Genomic DNA, 22,069 nt, shown 5'->3' with positions numbered 1-22,069 from the left:
CCACTGGGCCCCGCCTGGGCCCCGCCCAATGACTTCGCGTCTGTTCTAGTCGAGCGCCTGCGCAGTTTACGGTGGACGCCGAAGTGGGTTGTGTGGAGTCACAGTGAGGTGAGCTTCCGACTTTCTGGTTTACATCCGTGCTTTTCGGTCCCCGTCCTCCACACCCTGCCCGGAGGTCGCTCCAGACGTTAAAGCCCCCGCACTCGCTCTTCCCACCCCCAGGGATCCCGGCGCGGCCGTGAGACGTTCCGAGCCCTGGTCGCTCCGCCGCGTCAGTTTCGGTATAAAATCGTGGCCAGGCGGGTCCAGCCCCAGCCGTTCTGCCCTCGGGCTGCGCAGACGCCGCCTGTCGCGTCTTTTTTTTCTGCTTGAAACCCTTCTCTGACCCCCACCCACCCTGCGCTGGGTCAAGTCCTCACCGGAAGAGTCTCTGGCGACATCCCGCCCCTCCCCTCTCAGTGTCGCCCCTGGAGGGCAGCGCGGGCCGCCCGTCCTCTCTTGGCCCTGGGACTCTGAGACCCCACCTCTCTCCTGAGACCCCGTCCTCGCGTCTTCCATATAGAGAAAAACTGCGACTTGTCTCAGTTAATTTTGCTTCACTCTCTTCCCTTTACAGGAGTACAGATCAAGTCATCTGCGAAAAGGGATAGTTTTACTTTCTCCTTCCCGATTTGGATGCCTTTTATTTATTTATTTCTACCCTAATTGCTCTATCTAGGACTTCCGGTGCATTGTTAAATATAGCAGTCTTGAGAGTCGGCATCCTTGTCTTGTTCCTGATCTTACTGGGAAAGTTTTCAGTCTTTCTTCATTGAGTATGATGTTAGCTGTGGGTTTTTCATAAATGACTTTCATCACTGAAGAAACTTGTTCAGAGCCTGTTACCGAAGCTGCACCCTCATTCGATCAACAGCATGTTGCACAGCTGATCACTCCCTCTTTCTGGAAACACTTTCTTCTTGACTTTTAGGACATCACAGTATTCTTTAAATGTCTACCTCTCTGTATTTGGTTTTATTTTTCGCTTCTCAGTTAGAGCCGCAGGGAGCAGTCCTTGAACCTCTTCTGTCTGTCTACACTCATGGCCTTTTCCTCTCATCTCATGTCACAGCTTTGAACACCTTGACGTCTAAACTGCTCCTCTAAACTCCAGCCTCGTGTTTCCACGTGGCTGCTCAGCATCTCTCCTGGGGCCTCTAGAAGGTATCTTCACCTGAAAATGTACAAAAATGATCCCTGACCTCCTGCGTTCCCCTTGAACTCCGCCAGGTCTCGGTTAAGGGCTGGTCAGACCTGAGGCTCAGGTGAGCATCTTGGCCTGTTTTAAAAGTGCACAACACAGTACATTATTTGTGTTTTGAGTTATGATAAAATGAAATAGATGTTATCTTAAAATAGGTGAGGTAATACATAATTTTGGGATATGGGGAAAAATAGTTGAAACCTCTGACCCTTCCTGTCTGCTTCCCCAGGGTCTCTCTGAACTCATCTTGTCTCCTTGCTCACTTACTCTGCTACAGCCACACAAGGATTTTCCGGGGGCCAGAATCTCTGCTGACCTGGTTGTTCACGTTGCTGGTCCCACTGCCTGGAACTCTCTTGTCCCTCACATGCATCTAGGAAATATCCTAACTTCCTCAGCTGTTTGTTCTTATATCACCTTCTCATGGCAGTCTTCTATAACCCCACATTCAACATTCCAGCCACACCCTCACTCCCAACCTTGACCCATAATGCCTGCAGTGCACATTTCTGTCTGCTCCTGCCCCTTCCACTGGGTAGATACAGTTGACAGCACAGCCCCAGGTGACAGCAGAGCCACAGGTTGGGAGGTGTGCTGGTCTTGCCTTCACTGACTGGGACTCATCCTTGGCTTCACACTTCATTGCTGATACATTTTGCAAGTACATCCTTTGTGCCCCCTCCCAGAGATTCCCCTTCTAATAGTCAAGCTGGGGCCCAACTTAAAGAATAATTAAAATGACCCAGCTGATTCTAATCTATCCAGCTTTGAGCACCAAGGCTCTTGGTCCTCCATTTCTTGGGCTGAAGCAGTGTGTGTGCACTTCACCAGGAGAGGAAGGTGTAGAACTCAACTGTTGTTCTCCATGTAGGAGTATATTGTCCCTGAGTACCACCTGGGGCAGTGGTCAACAAGAACTGTCTGTCCCCATGGTGAGGTCCTCCCCTTGTGTGTGGTTCTGGCACAGGAAAGGGGTGTGTTCATTTTGAGCATTTAACAGCGTAATTTTTACATTCAGGTTTGACTTCTCAAGACTGAACTTGCCTGAGAAAGAAGTTCGCAGAAAGAAAAGATAAAGAGTTCAGAATGACTCTGTCCCAGGTAACAGTCATATTCCCAGCTAGTGGCTCTGTCCTCTCCTTCCTGAAATGCTGTCCTGAGAATTTGCTCAACTTACCTGACTCTGATGTGTCCTGTCTGACATGTTGGCTCACACTCACCCAGGGCCTTCTCTCAGTCCCCTCTAACCTCCACACAAATTCCATCCCAGTGACGTGGGACTTGTGAAGAGGCTCCATGTGGGGAACACCATGTGAAGGACTTCACGCCAGGCCTGAGTGGGAGACAGGGAATGGGCCCTGTGGGGGCAGTGATGGGGGCAGCAGGGAGAGTTTAGGGGCCACATCTGGATGCCCTATCATTTCTCTGTGGAACAACATTAAAGCAACGGCACATTTATGTGCCATGTTAATCTGCGGGAACAGCTGAAAATTCTGGAAAAGAAGACTTATAATTGCAGATCTTTTCTGCCCGATTACTAATCCATTCAGAGCTAAACAAGTGAATCTGTATTACTGGTTCCAAAATATTAATTGATTTGGTATTGAGAGTTCAATAACAGACGTCAGTGATACAGGATTCAGTAACAGACATCAGTGATAGAAGATGCTTTATTCTGTAATCAGTTTTTAAATATGGGATCAACGTAACTGTCTAACAGTAGGAGTTTCTTTAAACCATTCACAAGACAGCTGAGGAAAAATCAAATCCCAGTTCTCACTTCTCTACCAAGTGTATTGATCAATTCAAATGACTCTATTATCAATTCTGTTCCCCTCTGTTTCATGTCTTTTCTGACATCAGCTGCACATGTAGCACTTATTCCTGTGACTCTAACCACCTGGAGTGAGGCCAGATCTCACAAGTTAAGGACCCAGTCCTTCAGACTGCCAAGTCTGCCCAAAACTTCAGATTCCAGCTGCACTCTCGGGGACCCCTCCGTGCACCCTCACTTCTGACCTGCTAGCTTCAAATTGAAGGTTTGCTCTATACCCTCAGGATATCAGCTATAACCTCAGGGTCCCAGCTCCCCTCACTTCTGATCTATTGGCGCCTACTACTCCCTTGGGTTCGATAATTTGCTAGAATGACTCACAACTCATGGAAAGTTCTATCCTTAAGATTACAGTTTTATTATAGCAAAAAAGATATAAGTGAAGAGACTGCTAGGGTGAGGTCTGGAAGAGTTCCCAATTCAGAGTTTCCAAATCTCAAAGGACTTGCTACCCTCCTACATGCATCAGTGTCTTTCACCAACCAGGGAGCCCGTACGGCTTCAGTATCTAGAGCTTTTCTTGAGAGTCTCATTACATAACTCAAAATCCAGTCCCTCTCCCCCAAGGTGGGTCAGTATCATAAGTTTGATATCATAAAATGAGTCCATCCTGGTCAGCCCCTACCCAGCAGTTGCCTCATTAGAATAACCTGTTAGATAAGTCTGGAGACCCCAAAGACTCTCTAGATTGGTGAAAACCCAAGATTTTAGAGGTTCTCTCTCAAGAATCTTGGATAAAAACCAAATTTTTTTGGTAAAGCTAATGTAAACTCTACATCCATCCCTTGCAGATTGTGGTATTTGTTAGGGACAAACAACGGTTTTCGATACAAATGGTTTTAATTTAGCCGAGAGGTAGGAACAGAACTTTGTTATTGGTGGGGGTGGAGTCAAATCTGGTTCCACCTTTGTTATTAAATATTTTGTTTCTTTTCTTTAAAACGTATATGATGGACATATTTATTTTGTGGTAGAGCTAGAAACAATAACGCTGACAGGGAGTAAAATGTAAACCTTCTCTACCCTCTTATATCCTCCTGCATCACTCACCACCTCCATCATTAACCAGTCTTGTCAGTTTTGTGGCAAGACTCAGTGTACTTCTCCGTAAAAGATGTGATTTTAGAAGAAATTCTTCAGTGAATTTTTTGTGATATTTGATTCTTCAGCTTTTGAAAATTTACATGCCAAATGTCTTGGAGTTGTTTCATGTTAATAAATGTGGAGATAGCTTGCTCTTTTAGATCCTCATTAGAACATTCTTATAATCAACACATATGGGTGGTTTACAATTTTTCTCTGTTATAAAGAATGTCACAGGGTTACTTCTGAGTACCCCAACTTCTTTCCAGATGTCTGAGGGATCCTCCAGGTTGGGCAACTTGAAGAGTGATAGTTGTGTGTAGGATGATTAAATGAGTAATTTTTTTTTATAAGGATCAGCAAAAGCTAGCTCCTATGAGGTAGAGGTTAAAGACGTCCCAAATGTCCAACTTTTCCAAATTGCTGTATCACTCCATCATCTGTAATATCAGCTAGTCCTCCTCCCCTCAGTCTTCTCCCTCCTGTCTTTGGGTTCTGTAATTCACTGCAACATCTCACAGAACTCATGTATCATATCAAGGAGATGGCTCACGCAGTTGAGGAGGCTAGCAAGTCCCAAATCCATGGGTCAGGCATAGGCTTCTCCCGACCTGTGTGGCTACGGGGGCTAACAAACCCAAACCAGCAGGTCAGACCACAGGCTGCTAGCTCACAAGGCTGCAGAAGCTTGACCATTCAGGTCAGATGATAGGCCACTGGTCCATAGGGCTGTGGCAGGTGGCAAATCCCAGAATCAGCAGGTCAGATGGCAGGCTGCTGGCTGAAGTCCCAAGAACCAGGGTCAGACGGTGATGAACTGGAAGCAGGATCCAGATGCTGAGAAGGAGACCCGCCAGAGCTCCCATATATATCCACTGAATGCAGTCCACACCCCAGGGAAGGGCGTGGCGAGTAAGGGTGGGACTTGAGTCACACCTTCCTGTAAGGCTGTGACTCAAAACCCACCCGACTCTAATCTTTCCTCACCAACGTACAGAGATTAGGATTTACAACACACAAAATGAAGGATAATTACATCAGACCATAAAATGGAGGACAGCCACACAATACTGAGAGTCGTGGCCTAGCCAAGCCGACACATAACCCCAACCCCCACAGGTTCCATACCCCTCATTTGCATAGTCTCACTGAGTCACTGTATGTGAGTCACAAAGACTGTGGCTAGAAGCCCATACTAAGTAACTCATTGCACCTCAGTGATGCATTGGTGTTTTGAAAGATTCTGGCAAGATGCTGCAGAACATAACATCTAGCACTTAATAAATACATAGATGACTCTGGGAATTCTTTTCATTCGCTTATTTTATTTGTCCACCAAAATTAAATCCCCAGTAATGCAATGGATTTCATATCTGGTGATGGAAAAGTATAATAAAACACAATTTGGGACATATAACTTGCCCAGTATTACATGAATCTGTCAAACCTCTCACATCAGATGACTTGCTTGTATACCTTTCTCCTTGTATCATTTGTGTGAAAATAAGAACTCTCCCTTTTCCACTTGTGAGATGTGTTTTGTTTTGATTTTTTTTTTTACAGAGATTGTTGACATTCAGGGATGTGGCCATAGAATTTTCTCAGGAGGAGTGGGATTATCTGGACCCTGCTCAGAGGACTTTGTACAGAGATGTGATGTTGGAGAACTACAGGAACCTCGTCTCCCTTGGTAAGCATAACTTCCCTCCAGATGTGGAATCTGCCCTTGTGTATTTTTGCATTTTCCCTGTGAGTCTCTTAGAAATCCCTGCTCTGATGGATGAACTTAGAAATCTCTGTTCTTACAGCAGAGATGGAAGTTGGTTCAGAATTCGGCATCTGAATTTTAGCTTTCGCTTTTATTCAGATGATCTGCCCAGTTCACTCTAGGTCCCTGCTGTGTTCCATGCCTTAAGTGTGCACAAAACCTTATGACCAACTTTTAATGTATCCAGTTGTCTGGCTTTACTTCTGTGCTTTTGATTGAGTAGTTCTTGGAAGAGAGCTAGATATCTACATACTTAAGACATTCCCTAAGTATTCCAAAGTAGGCAGTCAATAGATGAACATTTGAAATACTTTTCTAGAGACATCTGTGACGTTCTAAGCTGAACAAATGGCTTGGATTGTATTCTGCAAAAAAAGCTACAGCTTTTTTTTTTTTTCTGATAAAAAGGAATCTCTCCTTCTGAGATAAATATTATCTCCATTTTGAAGAAAGGGACAGAGCCCTGGACTGTGGAGAAGGAGACGAAACTAGCAAAAAACCCAGGTATGTGGAAATGTATCAAGATGTGAACATAGGTGTCTTAGTTTCTTAGAGCTACTATAACAGAAATGCCACTAGTGGGTGGCTCTAACAAGCAGAAATATATTTTCACACAGCTTAGGATGCTAGAAGTTCAGATTCAGGGCACTGGCTGTAAAAGAAGGCTTTCTGTCTCTGTCGGCTCTAGGTGAAGGTCGTTGTTTCTTCAGCTTCTGTTCCTCGGAGCCTTGGTGATCTTCACCTGGTGTGTATCTTCTCCTCTGTTCGTTCCAGCTTTCTTCTGTGCCTGATATGTTTATTTATATCTCAAAAAGGGACCGGTTTAAGACACACTGACGTGACCTCATTAAGCTAACAAAGAAATCCATATTCCCCAATGGGAATATATCCACAGGTATAAAGGTAAGGGTTTATAAACATGTAATTTTGGGGGGACACAATCCATAACAATAGATAAGAGATCAGATGGTTAGAAAAGAAACCACACTATCAAGTATGTTTTGGGGAAACTCTTCCCCCAAAAGTAAACCAAAACCAAACCAAGCCTGTTGCTGTCGAGTCAGTTCTGACTTATGGCGACCCTATAGGAAAACACAAGTTTATTTCTTGTGAGCTCACAAAGGAAAATTTTTCTTCCCTACTCTCCCATACACCCCACATATTCCTCTCTTAAGATGTGTAAAAGTTCATCTGCCAGTGGTGCTGCAGCTCAAGCAGAGACAAAGGCAAAGTCTTTATTATGACCTGCAACATGCTATTATCTGGTCACTATGACATCTTTGGTGCCATGAGTTTGATAGGGACGAGGAGGGCTGTTTCAAAGGGGTGTTCTTGCCCTGTTGGTTTCTCCTTCTGTACTTGGTTTCACGTGATCCTCAGTTCTCAGTTCATATAGGTCATAAGCTGAGGCCTCCTTCGTCCTGAAGCATCTATCCAGATTCGGTGCTCATTAGAGACCCTCTCAGGAGATGGCAAAGCATTGCTGTCTCTTCCTTTTCCCGTGAGGCCCCAGGAAATTGCACAGGACTTTCACCAGACCCCTCTGAGTGTTCAGGCCCCTCAGACATTTCTTGACTCCTGCCTCTCTATACTTCAGGAGTATGTATAGCAGGAGAATTGGGAAGTTCTGAGATTGTTACTCAGCAGTACTATAAAGACAGTAGACAGAGAGATCCTCTTTTCCTACCCTGGTCCTACATAAGAACATTACCTCTTTATTTCATATTCTCAGTTTGAGAATATGGGCAGAGCATACAGCCCCTTCTCAAGGACCCCACCAGTTCTGACATCCTTACTTTACTCCCATATCTTGTATCTCTCCACTTCTTCACGCTCTCTACATTGTCTGGAAATGCTGAAAAACCTTGGCTCTTCTTGGATTTGTATTCTCCTAAGGTTGAATGATTCTTCCTGAAACTTGCTCTTTAAACGCACATTCCTGGTGTCTGAAATGTCACCCTTCTTCTTCTGCTGTAACAACATACTCTTTAGTAATGGGAAGTTTGAGGTGGACTTCTTCAAAGAGGGGGGTTAACAGGTCACAGAAAATTCTTAGAGGAGAACACTTTGATCAGTATGCTATGTGTAGAAGTACCTCTTGAACGTGATGAGTAGAGCGGTCACCATGTCCCTGCGGTGCAATGAGTTACTTAATATGGCTCTTCTAGCCGTAGTCTTTGTGGCTCACACACAGTGATTTGTTGAGACTATGCAAATAAAGTATACGGAACCTGTGATGGTTGGGGTTGTGTGTCATCTTGGCTAGGCCATGACTCCTAGTTTTGTATGGGTGTCCTCTGTTTTGTGATCTGATGTAATTATACTCCTTTTTATGTGTTGTAAGTCCTAATCTGTATATGTTAGTAAGAAAGGATTATTGTGGGGTGGATCTTGAGTTACAGCCTTACAAGACGGTGTGACTCAAGTCCTAAACTTACTGAAGTCACTCGCTTCCCTGGGGTGTGGCCTGCATCCAATGTATATATGTGGGTACTCTGTTGGGGCTCTCTCTCTCTCTGCATTAGGATTCTGCATCCGCTTTGCTGTTGTCTGACCTCTGGTTCTTGGAACTTGAGCCAGTGGCCTGCCATCTGACCTGCCAGTTCACTAGTTTTCGTAGCCTTCTGAGCTAGCATCCTGTTGTCTGTCCTACTGATTTAGGTTTGGCGGCCCCGGCGGCCATGTGCATCGGGAGAAGCCTACAGATGATGGATTTGGGACTTGCCAGCCTCCACAACTGCGTGAGCCATTTCCTTGATACGGTTCGTGAGTTTGTGGAGACATTGCAGCAAATCACAGAACTCAAAGACAGGAGGGAGAGTACTGAGCAGGGGAGGAATAGTTGATGTTAGAGATAATGGAGTGGTACAACAGCTTGAAAAAGTTGCACATTTGGGACGTCTTTAATGTCCGCCTCATATTAACCAACTTTGTGCTAATCCTTATAAAAGAAATCATTCATTTAGTCCTAGAATCGTAAGATAGAAAATGTTACAAGAGCCTGACAGAGTTGGTTCTAGGTGTATAATCTAGCGTCAGGGCCTATCGACATTCAGGAGAGGGATGAAAATCAGAATCAACACAAAGCTGATTCCTGTGAGGTGGAGGTCAGACATACCACCACTCTGACTTTTTCACTATTTCTCACACCAGCCGTCCCCCCTACGGCACTCTACTTCTGATAATTCGTTGCAGTGGCCACACAGAACTGATAGGTCATACTCACAGTTACATGGTTTATTGTGGAAGAAGGAGATTACAACTTGGGATCATTATCAACTTGGAAGTAACAGGAATAACTGGGTAGAGAGTATGCAGTTCATCAGTTAGGACAGGTCTCTCAGCTGCTCTAGGCTGTACACGCAAGCAGGCCACCCTTCTCTTGGCCATACCAGCCAACAGTCCACCTAGGCCTCTGTGCTGCTCGTACAAGTGTTACAGCTCTTTAGCTCTGCCAGCAAACTTCTGCCCAAAAATGCTGAGCTCTTTTCTTCCAGGGGCTGACAAGCCCGCTACTGCAACCACACGCCTGTAGCCTGGTTCCTGCCACCATCTCACACTGTCTCATGCCATCTTCACTTCTATTGCATCTCGACCCATATTACAACTCTTTTAGGTTTCCTCTTTCCCATTTGCCTCTGTCTCTTGGTCTAGGAGATTCTCAGCACAGGGACTCTGGGTCCAAAGGATATACTGTGCTCCAGATTCTTCTTGATGGTAGTGAGGTCCCCCTCAACCTCTGGGATTGGCCTTTATATTCCGTTACAAGGCATGGCCGTCCTAGCTAGACCACAAACCGACCAGTCCTATCGGTAGACCACAAATTACTGAAATTGCATAGTAATGGACTGTAAAAATGGCGTGGGGGCAGTGTCTGACCTCCTGTAACTTCACAAAGGGGAAGGAGGACCAAGATCAGCAGCCCAAAGCTGGTTCCTATGAGGCATAGATCAGACATGCCTCCTCTTTGCACTGTCTTTACCATTTCTGACATCAGCCATCCCTCCCACAATGCTCTCTACTTCATTAACAATTAGACCTTCAATAAGGGCAAAGATTCCTCAGGGTGAGATTACTCAGGTACCAGCCATTCAGGCCTGCTGCAGCTGTCCATCTGATCTGGTTATGTTCTCCAAAAATAATCTCGGCTTCACACTTCCTGGTGTCTGATAAAAATTTAACGGAGAGAAGATGACTCCCTTCCTCCGAGCCCCATGAGGTATCAGCATAGCAAAACCTTTAAGGGACTTCAGATTCAGCCGCTGTGCTCCAGTCCAGCAGTGCCTCCCCCTTAGTCCACTCTTTCACACTTACAGGTTCTACAGTTACAGTTTTTACAATCACAATTAACCCTGTTAACAATCAACACTCACAAATGAATCATATAATCCTATCAGCGTTTCCCAACTCTCTCTTCCCAGACCCATCAGGAAAACAGGAATCTATTCAGTGGGGATCCTCCCTTGTCTCCTCATTTTGAGTGTAAGCACACCTACAAAAGCATATAAGCCAGCCACTTCATGCCTTTATGTCCCTCCATTTTAGATAGCCAATATTTAAATTGCCTGTCCCTGTGGAACTAGTACTCTGAGGAGATGAGCATGTTCCTTGGTCTCGAAGAATCTTCCGTTCCAGTTGGAATTTTAAGCATCTGTATCCATAAGCAAAGTCCAGTCCACAGCAAGCCATCAAATTTACAGCAATTTACACCAGCTCACAGTGTCAAACATCTTTTTCTTCATTAGGCTGGGTTCTGGTCAGCTCGTTCCTAGCCATCCAAGCTAGGTCACAATGGGAAGCCCCTTCTCTCTGTCTTATCCCTAGCCCCCTTGGGCTAGGTGAACAGCTTCACCCATAAACTCAGGAGTCCACACAACCCCCTTCATTTCTGACCAGCCAGCCCTTCCTCTCTCATCTCTAGCCCCCATGGGCTAGGTCAGCAAGTGCCAGTGGAACATGTCCAAGCTCATCCCGTCTCTTCATTGCTGTACTTCATCTCATGAGTGGACCCAGATGATCACCACAGCCAAGCATACCAAGCTGTCTACTCGCCATCTCCCTTTAATTTCCGGTCTTGGAAGGTGATTCCTTCTGATGGGCACTGACTTTTTCCTGCAGGTCCTTCCTTCCAATGCAAGTCTCTTGTTCTCTCCGCAGTTCTAGGTGATTCTGCATGTCTTTTCAAATACAAATTTCCTGACTCCTGAAGGGTTCAGGATGGAGCTCAGGTATACACAGGGCTACTACATTCAAACCAACAGCCTGTTTTTCTTTGGGTAAAACATATCCTTTTAGATATTAGCTGAAGGTAGAGTTACACACTCTCTATAATCTGTAATGCCCAATATTTCTATCATACATTCAGATCTGTTTTACAACACTAGGTAGGAGAAAAATTCAATATCCATAGTACATTCAAATAGACACGTAACCTTTTTTTTTTTTTTTAAATAACTCTTTTTGAAACATTACAATTTCATGTTCTCTTCTCCACCCCTTGACTGTCTTCCCATTCATGTATATGGCCTTGGGCCTCTGACGTGATGAACCAGTAGACCCAGGCCCCCTATCAATCATTTTGCTTATTTGTCCTGGCTTTTGCTCCAGGCCACTCCAGATGTGGATTTTCTCCCCTCAACTGCCGCATCACTTTCCTTTCAGCCATTCCAGGTAACATCTAAGTAACCATCTAAGAATCAGAAGCCCTTCATTCTTCCTCTTACAAAGTCCCATGGTTCCATAGTTTGGAGCCATTGCAACAAATCCTGCTTCTGACGCCAACTGTAAAAATGGCATGGGGGCGGCATCTGACCTCATCTAACTTCGCTCAAGGGGGAAGGAGGACCTAGATCAATAGCCCAAGCCCTGACTCCTAGCAGAGGTCAGACAAGCTTCTTCTCTCTGCCCTCTTTACTGATTCTGACACCAACCATCCCTCCCATGGTACTCTCTACTTCTCTGCTGGATTCAATAGTTCGTTTCAGTGGCCACACAGAACTCACAGACAATATTCACGATTATGGGCTTTATTAGGGAATAACAGGATATAATTCAGGTTCAGGAACACTCAGGATATAGTTCTTCTACCAGGACAGTTTCCTTCCAGTGGTGCCGCAGGCATGCCTCTCTCTGGCCCCTCAGCCTCTGCCTTGCTTGGACAAGTGTTATAAAGCTCTTTTAGCTGTGCCAGTAAATGACCAGAGGAACCCCACTCTGCCAGTAAGCCTCGGCCTAAAGGCACTCAACTCCATGGGTAAGAAGCCCACTGTGCCATCTCCTGTGGCCTCTTCAGCCAGTATCTTGTGCTGGTGTCTCCTGCCACTGTTACTCTGCCACCACTTCTGCCTGTCTTCAGTGTTACAGCTCTCTCTCTCTCTGTCTCTCTTTTTCTGTCTCTCCATCTCCTGGTTCCAGGAGCTTCTCAGCACAGGGATCCCAGGTCCAAAGGACATGTTGCATTGTTGGCTTCTTCCTTGGTGGTGGTGAGGTCTTCGCTGTGGTCTGGAATTGGCTCTCTTTTTAGCCTAGCCACAATTACCTTATTTCCAGAGTCCCACGCAGTCACTTGGGTGGGATTTACAAAACCATGCCAAGAAAAGCCACAGAAAAGTCATCCAGTTACCAATCCCTTGTAAGATTGTGGACCAGCCGATCATTTTTGGCAGAATTATAAACCTAAGGCCAGAAAGGCCATACATAAGAGAAACCCATTGCACTTCAAAGTGTCTCTGGTTTTTGTGGAATGTCACAGTGTCTCTCAAGGTAGTGTGGCAGCATTGATCAAATGTACTAGTGATCATCCCCTTTGAGACACCAGTCACAGGGTATGTGAATAAAAATCGACCTAAGGCTGATTCCCAAAATGTGAAGATAACTCACATCCCTACTGTCCCACTTCTTAATCATTTCTGACACCAGCCACTCGTGGTATTTTCTCTTCCCTAACCACCTAAAGTTAGGTCACACCTTACAAGGAAAACGACACTGCCCTACTGATCATTGTCTGCGCAACCTTTCTATGACCTATGTCAGTAGGCACAAGTCATCGACAGTTCCCTGTCAGTGTACACCTGCATCTGATTTTGAATTATCCTCTGCAAAATTTTGTTAGCGTGTGATATTAATGATCTTTGATAATTTCGCACTTCCATTTGCTCGCCCTGCTTTGGAAGGAGCACAAATTAGTTGGCTGACCAGGAACTGTTATCCAAATTTCTTCACATAGCCAGTAAGTGTATCCACCATTCCACTGACTTGTTGAAGCATCTCAATTGGTATTTCATCAATTCCTGGAGCCTTGTTTTTTCACTAGTGCCTTCAGTGCAGCTTGAAGTTTTTCCTTCGGCAACAGCACTTCTTGATCGTATGCTATCTCCTGAACTGTTTGACTTTTCAATAATCCTTTTGCTATACCAACTCTTTATTGCTTCCATCTTTTTTGGATGCTTTCTGCATCAATTTTTTGCCCATAGAATTCTCCAGTAATGCAACTCAAAGCATGAATTTTCTCTTCAGTTCTTTCAGTTTCAGAGTTGCCAATCATGTTCTTCTGGTTTTCTAATTCAAGGTCCTTTGCATGTGTCATTATTATGTTTTACCTTGTTTTCTTGAGCGTCCTCCTGAAATAATTTGTTTTGCTGTTTTCATCTTTTCTGTGTTCACTGTCATTACTCTGTGCTTACAAGCAAGTTTCAGAGTCTCCTCTAGCATACGTTTTGGTCTTTTTTTCCTGTATTTTCAGTAACCTTTTACATTCTTCATATTCGATGTCATCCCGCAACTCTTTGATCATTGATCATTAGTGTTCACTGTATCAAATCTGTTCTTGAGATGATCTCTAAAGTCATGTGTGATGTATTCAAAGTCGTGCTTTGGCTCTCGTGCAGTTGCTCTGATTTTCTTTGGCTTCAACTTGAATTTATGGTCTGTTCCACAATTGGTGTCTGACTTGTTTCTGACTGATAATATTGAGCTTCTTTCATCATGTCTTTCCACAGATGCACTTGATTTGATTCTTGTGTAATACATCTGGTGAGGTCCACGTGTATAGGCAATTGATTTTATTGTTGGAAAAAAAGCGTTTCTAATGAACAAGTTGTTCTCATGGACATCTGTCATACTACCTTCGGCATCCTTCCTGTCACCAACCCGTATTTTCCAACTAGTATTTCTTCTTCTTTGTTTCCAACTTTTGCATTCCAATCCCCAGAAATTATCCACACGTCTTGATTGTATGCTGGTTAAATTTCAGACTGCAGCACTTGGTATACATCTTCAATTTATTCATCTTTGTACTAGTTGATGAGTAAATTTGAGTAATAGCCTTATTAACTCCTCTTCACTGGAGGCATATGGATATTAACCTATCACTGACAGCGTTGTACTTTAGGAGAGACATTAAAATGTTCTTTTTGATGATTAGTGCAACACCATTTGTCTTCAATTATTTGTTCTGGCATATTAGGCCATAAGATTGTCAGAATCAGAATGGCCAATACCAGTCCATTTCCACTTGTTAATGCCTAGGATATTTATCTTCAAACGTTCCATTTCATTTTTGACAACTGTCTTAGGCTGGGTTCTCTAGAGAAGCAAAACCAGTAAAGTATATAAATATATATATAGAGAGAGAGATTATATCAAGGAAACGGCTCATGCGATTGTAGAGGCTAGAATGTCCCAAGTCCGTGGATCAGGGTAGAGGCCTCTCCCAAGTCACTCAGCTGCAGAAGCTGGCAAGCCCAAAATCAGAAGGTCGGAGAGCAGGGCTCCCACTCACAGGCTGTGCAGATCGATGAATCCCAGGTTCGACGGATAAGCTGACAGCTCAAGTCCCAAGAATGGGAGATGAGATGACAGGAAGCAGCCGCAGGATCCAGAGAGAGCAAATAGCCAGAACATCTGCTTATATACAGGTACGGGCCACACCCCCAAGGAGACTCCCTTTCATCTGATTGGCTACTCAACAGTATATTCAATCGTGGGAGTGATTACATTAACACACAGAGAATCATGACCCAGCAAAGTTGACACACAATCTTAACCATCACAACAACTTTCAGTGTTTCTTGATTCATACTTCATTCTTTCGACATTCCAATTAGTAATAGATGTTTGCAGCTGTTACTTTTCATCTTGAGTTGTGCAGCACAAGTAAGTGAAGGTCCCGAAGTCTCTACCCTGTCTGCATCATTAAGGTCAACTATGGTTTAAGGATGCAACTCTTAACTAATCATAGTTTCAGTGCTTTCTAACCTGAAGGGATCATCTTCCAGCACTAATTCTGACAATATTCTGTTGTTATCCATAATACTTTTGTCAGCTGGTTTTTAGAAATAGATCACCAGGCCCTCCTTCCTAGTTTGTCTTAGTCTCGAAGTAACGCTGAATATTGTCCACCTTGGGTGACCCTACTAGTATTTGAAATACAGATAGCATAGTTTTCTGCATCACGTTATTGTTGTTAAGTGCCATCAAGTCAGTTCTGACTCATAGCAACCCTATGCACAATGGAACAAAACACTGCCCGGTCCTGTGCCATTCTCACAATCCTTGTTATGTTTAAGCCCATTGTTGCAGCCACTGTGTCAGTCCACCTCATTCAGGCTCTTCCTCTTTTTCACTGACCCTCTACTTTAGCAAGCATGATGTCTTTCTCTAGGGACTGATCCCTGCTGATGACATGTTCAAAGTACGTGAGACGTAGTCTCGCCATCCCTGCTCCTAAGAAGCATTCTGATTATACTTCTTCCGAGACAGACTTGTTCATTCTTTTGGCAGTCAGGGGTATATTCAGTATTCTTCGCCAACACAGTCATTCAAAGGCGTCAATTCTTCTTCAGTCTTTCTTATTCATCATCCAGCTTTCATATTCAGATGAGACGATTGAAAACACCATGACTTGGGTCAGGCACACCTTAGTCTTCAAGGTGACATCTTTGCTTGTCAACACTTTGTAAAGAGGTCTTTTGCAGCAGATTTGCCCAGTGCAGTGCGTCTTTTGATTTCTTGACTGCTGCTTCCATGAGTATTGATTGTGGATCCAAGTAAAATGAAGTTCTTGACAACGTCAGTCTTTTCCCTGTTTATCATGATGTTGCTTATTGGTCCAGTTGTGAGGATTTTTGTTTTCTTCATGTTGAGATGTAAGTCATACTGAAGGCTGTGGTCTTTGATCTTCATCAGTAAGCGCTTCAAGTCCTCTCCACTTTCAGCAAGCAAGGTTGTGTCATCTGCATAACACAGGTTGTTAGTAAATTTTTCCTCCGGTCCTGATGCTGCATTCTTCTTCATATTCATAATCTTCTCAGATTATTTGCTCAGCGTACAGATTGAATAGGTATGGTGAAAGGATACAACTCTGATGCACACCTTTCCTGACTAAACCACGCAGTATCCCCTTGTCTGTTCAAATGACTGCCTCTTGATCTATGTATAGTTTCCTCATGAGCACAATTAAGTGTTCTGGAATTCCTGTTCTTCACAATGTTATCCATAATTTGTTAGGATCCACACAGTCAAATGCCTTTGCATAGTTAATAAAACACAGATAAACATCTTTCTGGTATTGTCTGCTTTCAGTCAGGATCCATCTGACATCAGCAATGATATCCCTCATTCTACGTCCTCTTCTGAATCCAGCTTGAATTTCTGGCAGTTCCCTGTGGGTATACTGCTGCAGCCACTTTTGAATGATCTTTAGCAAAGTTTTAACTTGCGTGTGACATCAGTGATATTTGTTTGATAATTTCCACATTTGGTTGGATCACCTTTCTTGGGAATAGGCGTAAATATGTATCTCTTCTAGTTTGTTGGCCGGGTAGCTGTCTTCCAAATTTCTTGGCATAGTGAGCACTTCCAGGGCTACGTCCGTTTGTTGAAACATCTCGATTGCTATTCTGTCAATTCCTGGAGCCTTGTTTTTCACCAATGCCTTCAGTGCAGCTTGGACTTCTTCCTTCAGTACTATCGCTTCCTGATCATACGGTACCTCCTGAAATGGTTGAATGTCGACCAATTCTTTTTGGTATAGTGACTCTGTATTTCTTCCATCTCCTTTTAATGCTTTCTGCATCATTTAATATTTTCCCCATAGAATTCTTCTGTATTGCAATTTGAGGCTTAAATTTTTTCTTAAGTTCTTTCAGCTTGAGAAATGCCAAGCATGTTCTTCCCTTTTGGTTTTCTATTTCCAAGTCTTTGTACATGTCATTATAATACTTTACTTTGTCTTCTCTTGCCACCTTTGAAATCTTCAGTCCACCACAGAATGCCACCACCTGTCTGTTTCTCTTAGGTCTTACATTTGTAGCATGAGTGGTATGTCACGTGTATTGAAATCTCAACTTCCTTGAAAATGATACGAATTACATGTAATCATCATTTCTTTATTGAGGAATCCTGTTAATTTTGCATTCCTAAACATTTGAAAACCATAGTGAAGAAGTTTTAACATTCTCTTTTATTATAAGTATTTGTGCTGTGTAAAATTATGTTTTGGGATGTAAAATACTTTCCAACTGTTGTTAATAGAAAACTTATGATTCTTTATATTTTTTAGATGTCTTTTCTACGTGTATGATCAAGGAATTATCAGCAAAAGAGATCATTGATAAAGGAGAACTATTCCAGAGAGTGATTTTGAAAAGAAATGAAAGTCATGGCATCGAGGATTTCCACTTCAGGCAAGTCAGGGAAAATGTGCATGAGTTTCAGAGTCAGTGGGGAAAAGATGAAAGAAATAACAAAGGAGTGACTACGGCCCATAACAAAATTTTAACTGGTAGAAGAGATCAACATGTTAACACAGATGCAGGAAACAAGTATGTGACATGTAAAAATACGACTGAATTAAGCTTTCAGTCCCATGTGGCTGAAATGCAGAAATTTCACATTGGAGAGAAAATGTATGAATGTCATCAAGTGGAGACGTCTGTCAGCAGTGGATCTTCAATTCCATCCTTTCAAAGAATTCCTCCTAGTGTCCAAAGCAACATCTCTAATGAATGTGGGGATGTTTTTATGCCTCCTTCATGGTTTCAGCAACACCAGAAAACCCACAGCAGAGAAAAACCTTACAAATGTAATGAATGTGGGAAGTCGTTTAGCCAAAGGTCAGTCTTTACTAATCATCAGAGAATTAATTGTGTGCAGAGACCTTACAAAGGTAATGAAAGTGTCAAAACCATTTACTGTGGCTCAAGCGTCACTAAACATCACACAATCCATACCGGAGAGAAACCATGTAAATGTAATGCATGTGGCAAGGTATTTAGTCTACAGTTAGGCCTCAGAACACATCAGAGATTTCATACTGGAAAGAAACTGTACAAATGTAATGAATGTGGTAAGGAATTTATGAGATGCTCATACCTGTGCAATCATAGGAGTATTCATAGTGGAGAGAAACCTTACCAGTGTAATGAATGTGGCAAAGCTTTTATATACAGACCACAACTTGTACAGCATCAGCAAATTCATAGTGGAGGGAAACCTTACCAATGTAATAAATGTTGTAAGACTTTTAGACGAAGGTCTTTCCTTATTAATCATCAGAAAATTCATTTTGGTCAGACATCTTATAAATGTAATAAATGTGGTAAGGCTTTTTCTGGAAGATCAAGTCTTGTGGAACATCAGAGAATTCATAGTGGAGAGAAACCTTACAAATGTAATGAGTGTGGCAAAACCTTTAACTGGAGCTCAAACCTCACTAAACATCAGCGAATCCACACTGGGGAGAAACCATATAAATGTAATGTATGTGGCAAGGTCTTTAGTCGACGTTCAGGCCTTACACGTCACCATACAACTCATAGTAGAGAGCAACTTTACCAATGTAATGAATGTGGTAAGGCATTTATCCGAAAATTAAGTCTAGTTGAACATCAGCGAATTCATAGTGGAGAGAAACCTTATGAGTGTAATGAATGTGGCAAGGCTTTTATCTACAGATCAAAACTTGTGCAACATCAACAAATTCACAGTGGAGAGAAACCTTATCAATGTAATAAATGTTGTAAGGCTTTTAGCCGAAGGTCAGTCCTTATTAATCATCAGAGAATTCATTTTGGTCAGAGACCTTACAAATGTAGTGAATGTGGCAAAACCTTTAACTGGGGCTCAAACCTCAGTAAACATCAGAAAATCCATACTGGGGAGAAACCATATAAATGTAATATATGTGGCAAAGTCTTTAGTCGACGTTCAGGACTTACTCGTCACCAGACAATTCATAGTAGAGAGAAACCTTTCCGATGTAATGAATGTGGCAAGGCTTTTACCCGAAAATCACGTCTTATAGAACATCAGAGAATTCATAGTGGAGAGAAACCTTACAAATGCAATGAATGTGATAAGACTTTTACCCGAAAATCACGTCTTTTGGAACATCAGAGAATTCATAGTGGAGAAAAACCTTACAAATGCAACAAATGTGGTAAGTCTTTTATCCAAAGATCAACCCTTGTGAAACATCAGGCAATCCATATTACAGAGAAACCTTATAAATGTAATGAATGTGGGAAAGCCTTTAAGTGGAATGCAAGTCTCACTAGACATCAGAGAATCCATGCTGTAGAAAAACCATATAAATGTGATTCGTGTGACAAGGGCTTTGGTCATCCTGAAAGCCTTAGATCTCATCAGAGATATCATACTGGAGAAAGATCTTGCAAATGTATTGAATGTGGTAAGACTTTTAGCAGTCAGTCGGCCTTTCAGAATCATAAGATAATTCATAGCGGAGAGAGTCCTTACAAATGAATTGAATGTGATAAGGCTTTTTCCGGCAGATCAAAATTTGTGGGGTATCAGTGAATTCATAGTGGAGAGAAACCTTACAAATGTAATGAATGTGGTAAGGCTTTTTTTTTTTCTGAAGATTAAACCTTAGAGAACCACAGGGAATACATTCTGTCCAGAGACTTTACAAATGTAATAAGTGTAGCAAAGATTTTAACTCTTATTCAGACTTCACCAGACTTCAGAGAATCCATACTGGAGAGAAAACACATAAACGTACGTGGCAAGGTCTATACTCAGCACAAATCTTAAAATTTGAGAATGCATACCAGAGAGCAACCATACAAGTGTAATGAACGTGGCAAGACTTGTCCCTGTTTCAAGCCTTGTTGAACATCAGGTAATTCAAACTGGAGAGAAACCATACAAACACAATGGATGTGGCCGAGATTTTGCCAGATGTTTTCCCCTTCAGGATCATAAGAAAATTCATACTGGAGAGAAACCTTAAAAATGTAGTGAATGTGGCAAGGCTATTAACATTCAGTCAATCCTTCAGGGTCATGAGAGAATTCATATTGGAGATGAAAAATTGCAAATGTAATGAGTTAAGGAAATTATTTAAATGTGGCTTAAGTCTCACATCAGAGAGTACATAATAGAAAGAAATCACTTAAGTTTAATATATGTGGTAAGATATCTAGTGACGTTAAAAGCCTTACAACTCATCACAGAATTCATAGTGCAGAGAAACCTTAGAAATGTTGTTAATGTAGGCTTTTATGCAAAGGTCAAAACTTGTGGAGCATCAATTTATAGTGGAGAGAAACCTTATGTAATGAATGTAGTATGGCTTTTAGTCACAACTCATGCCTTGTGGAGCATTGAGAATTCATAGTAGAGAGAAATCTTACAATTTAATAAGTGGCAAAGCCTTTAAGCTTAGACTGAAGGGGACAGAGGCAGGAGGAAAGGAAACAACGTTGTCTGCCTCTTGGAATTCTACAGGCAAGAAACAGGCCAAAGGTGCTACATCTGTTGTTCTCCAAGAAAGGAAAAAGACCATCCCTGGAGCAGCTTGAAGATCGGCAGAAGTGTTCGAAGGAGCACAAGAAACAGGGCCTTCTTGGTTTCAAAGGGCGGGGCCTGGATTTCAAAGAGTGAGACCACAGCCTTCTAGGTTTCAAAAAGGCAGATCTTCGCCAACATGGTTCCAGTGGGTGGGGCTGCCGTTAAGGCATGCCAGGTTATGAGGCTACTGCCAAAGCTGAGGAGTTGGAGCTATCATGCCCAAGGTGCAGAAGAATGGGGCCTGCAGGGGCAATGGGGTTGCCATTCAGATGGATTAGGAGAATGGAGCCACCCAAAGCTGATGGAGCAGAGTTGCTGTCCCAGTGAGCATGGAACACAGAGCTGAAGCCCAGGGCCAAGAGGCTTCCGTCCAGAATCCAGAAGGTGTGGTCATTGCCCAGATGGTCCCAAAGAACAGAGGATTATTTACAAGTCTACATGCTTTCTGATCGTGTTTCCCGTGTTGTAGTCTGTTGATCCTGATCCTGAGTTGTAACCTATTACTTCCCTAATAAACCCCATAATTGTGAGTATGGTCTGTGAGTTCTGTTTGGCCATTGCGACAGATTACTGAACCCAGCAGAGAAGTAGAGAGTACTGTGGGAGGGACGGCTGGTGTCAGAATTGATAATAAGTTTGGAGAGAGGAAGTATGTCTGACCTCCACCTCATAGGAATCTGCCTTGGGCTGATGCTTATGGTAATTCTCTCTCCTCCCCCTCAAGAAGTTAGAGGAGGTCTGACTCTACGACACCATTTTTTACAGTGGGGATCGTTCATATCCATATTCCCTTAAAACATCAAGTCAATTCCAACTCACAGCAACCCTGTAGGACAGAGTAGCACTGCCCCGTAGGGTTTCCAAGAAGCAACTGGTGGATTTGAACTGTCAGCCTTCTTGGTCAGCAGCCAAGCTCTTAAATCACGATGCCACCAGGGCTCCTATTCCCTAAAATGCCCCTGAATTTTAGCATATATTGTTCCCATCAAGTCAGTTCTGACTCATGGTGATCACATGTATGCAGAGTAGAGCTTCTCCATAGGGTTTTGAAGACTGTGGCCTTCCAGAAGCAAACTGCCAGGCCTGTCTATGTGGTTTCAAACTGACAACCTTTTGGCTAGTAGTGAAGTGCTTAACTGTGCCACCCAGGGACTCCTTTAAAATACGTTATGGTGACATTTTGAATGAGAGCATGAGGAGGGGTGGAGAATCGATGTAAAACAATGACTAAATCGTTATGATAAGTGTATTTACAGCCACCTTCAACAGAGTGTCATTGTGAGTTATAGGAACGGATTATTCTACCAAGAGACTATGAAACAGAGCT

At 43.1% G+C, this 22,069-nt stretch overlaps 1 protein-coding gene across 1 annotated transcript; it reads left to right on the top strand.

Annotated features, from left to right (window-relative positions):
• Window positions 1-59: 59 nt before the first annotated feature.
• LOC105756572 (zinc finger protein 665-like) lies at window positions 60-21,266 on the top strand. Its single transcript, XM_023736382.1, has 6 exons — window positions 60-108; window positions 1,112-1,304; window positions 2,262-2,344; window positions 5,724-5,850; window positions 6,337-6,432; window positions 17,489-21,266. Exons 3-6 carry the CDS (start codon window positions 2,330-2,332, stop codon window positions 19,690-19,692), a joined length of 2,442 nt encoding a protein of 813 aa, XP_023592150.1. The 5' UTR covers window positions 60-108; window positions 1,112-1,304; window positions 2,262-2,329; the 3' UTR covers window positions 19,693-21,266.
• The last annotated feature ends 803 nt before the right edge of the window (window positions 21,267-22,069 follow it).

This window comes from Trichechus manatus, unplaced genomic scaffold (assembly GCF_000243295.1).
Source record: "Trichechus manatus latirostris isolate Lorelei unplaced genomic scaffold, TriManLat1.0 scaffold00087, whole genome shotgun sequence".
In the NCBI taxonomy this organism is placed as follows: domain Eukaryota; kingdom Metazoa; phylum Chordata; class Mammalia; order Sirenia; family Trichechidae; genus Trichechus; species Trichechus manatus.
Note: the sequence above shows the minus strand (reverse complement) of the source record. Positions and strands in the feature narration are given on the sequence as shown.

Excerpts from the sequence above, each read along its gene's own strand:
- LOC105756572 (XM_023736382.1), top strand. Across the intron at positions 5,851-6,336 it reads CAGGAACCTCGTCTCCCTTG|GAATCTCTCCTTCTGAGATA; the intron begins GTAAGCATAACT and ends TCTGATAAAAAG. Across the intron at positions 6,433-17,488 it reads GAAACTAGCAAAAAACCCAG|ATGTCTTTTCTACGTGTATG; the intron begins GTATGTGGAAAT and ends TATATTTTTTAG.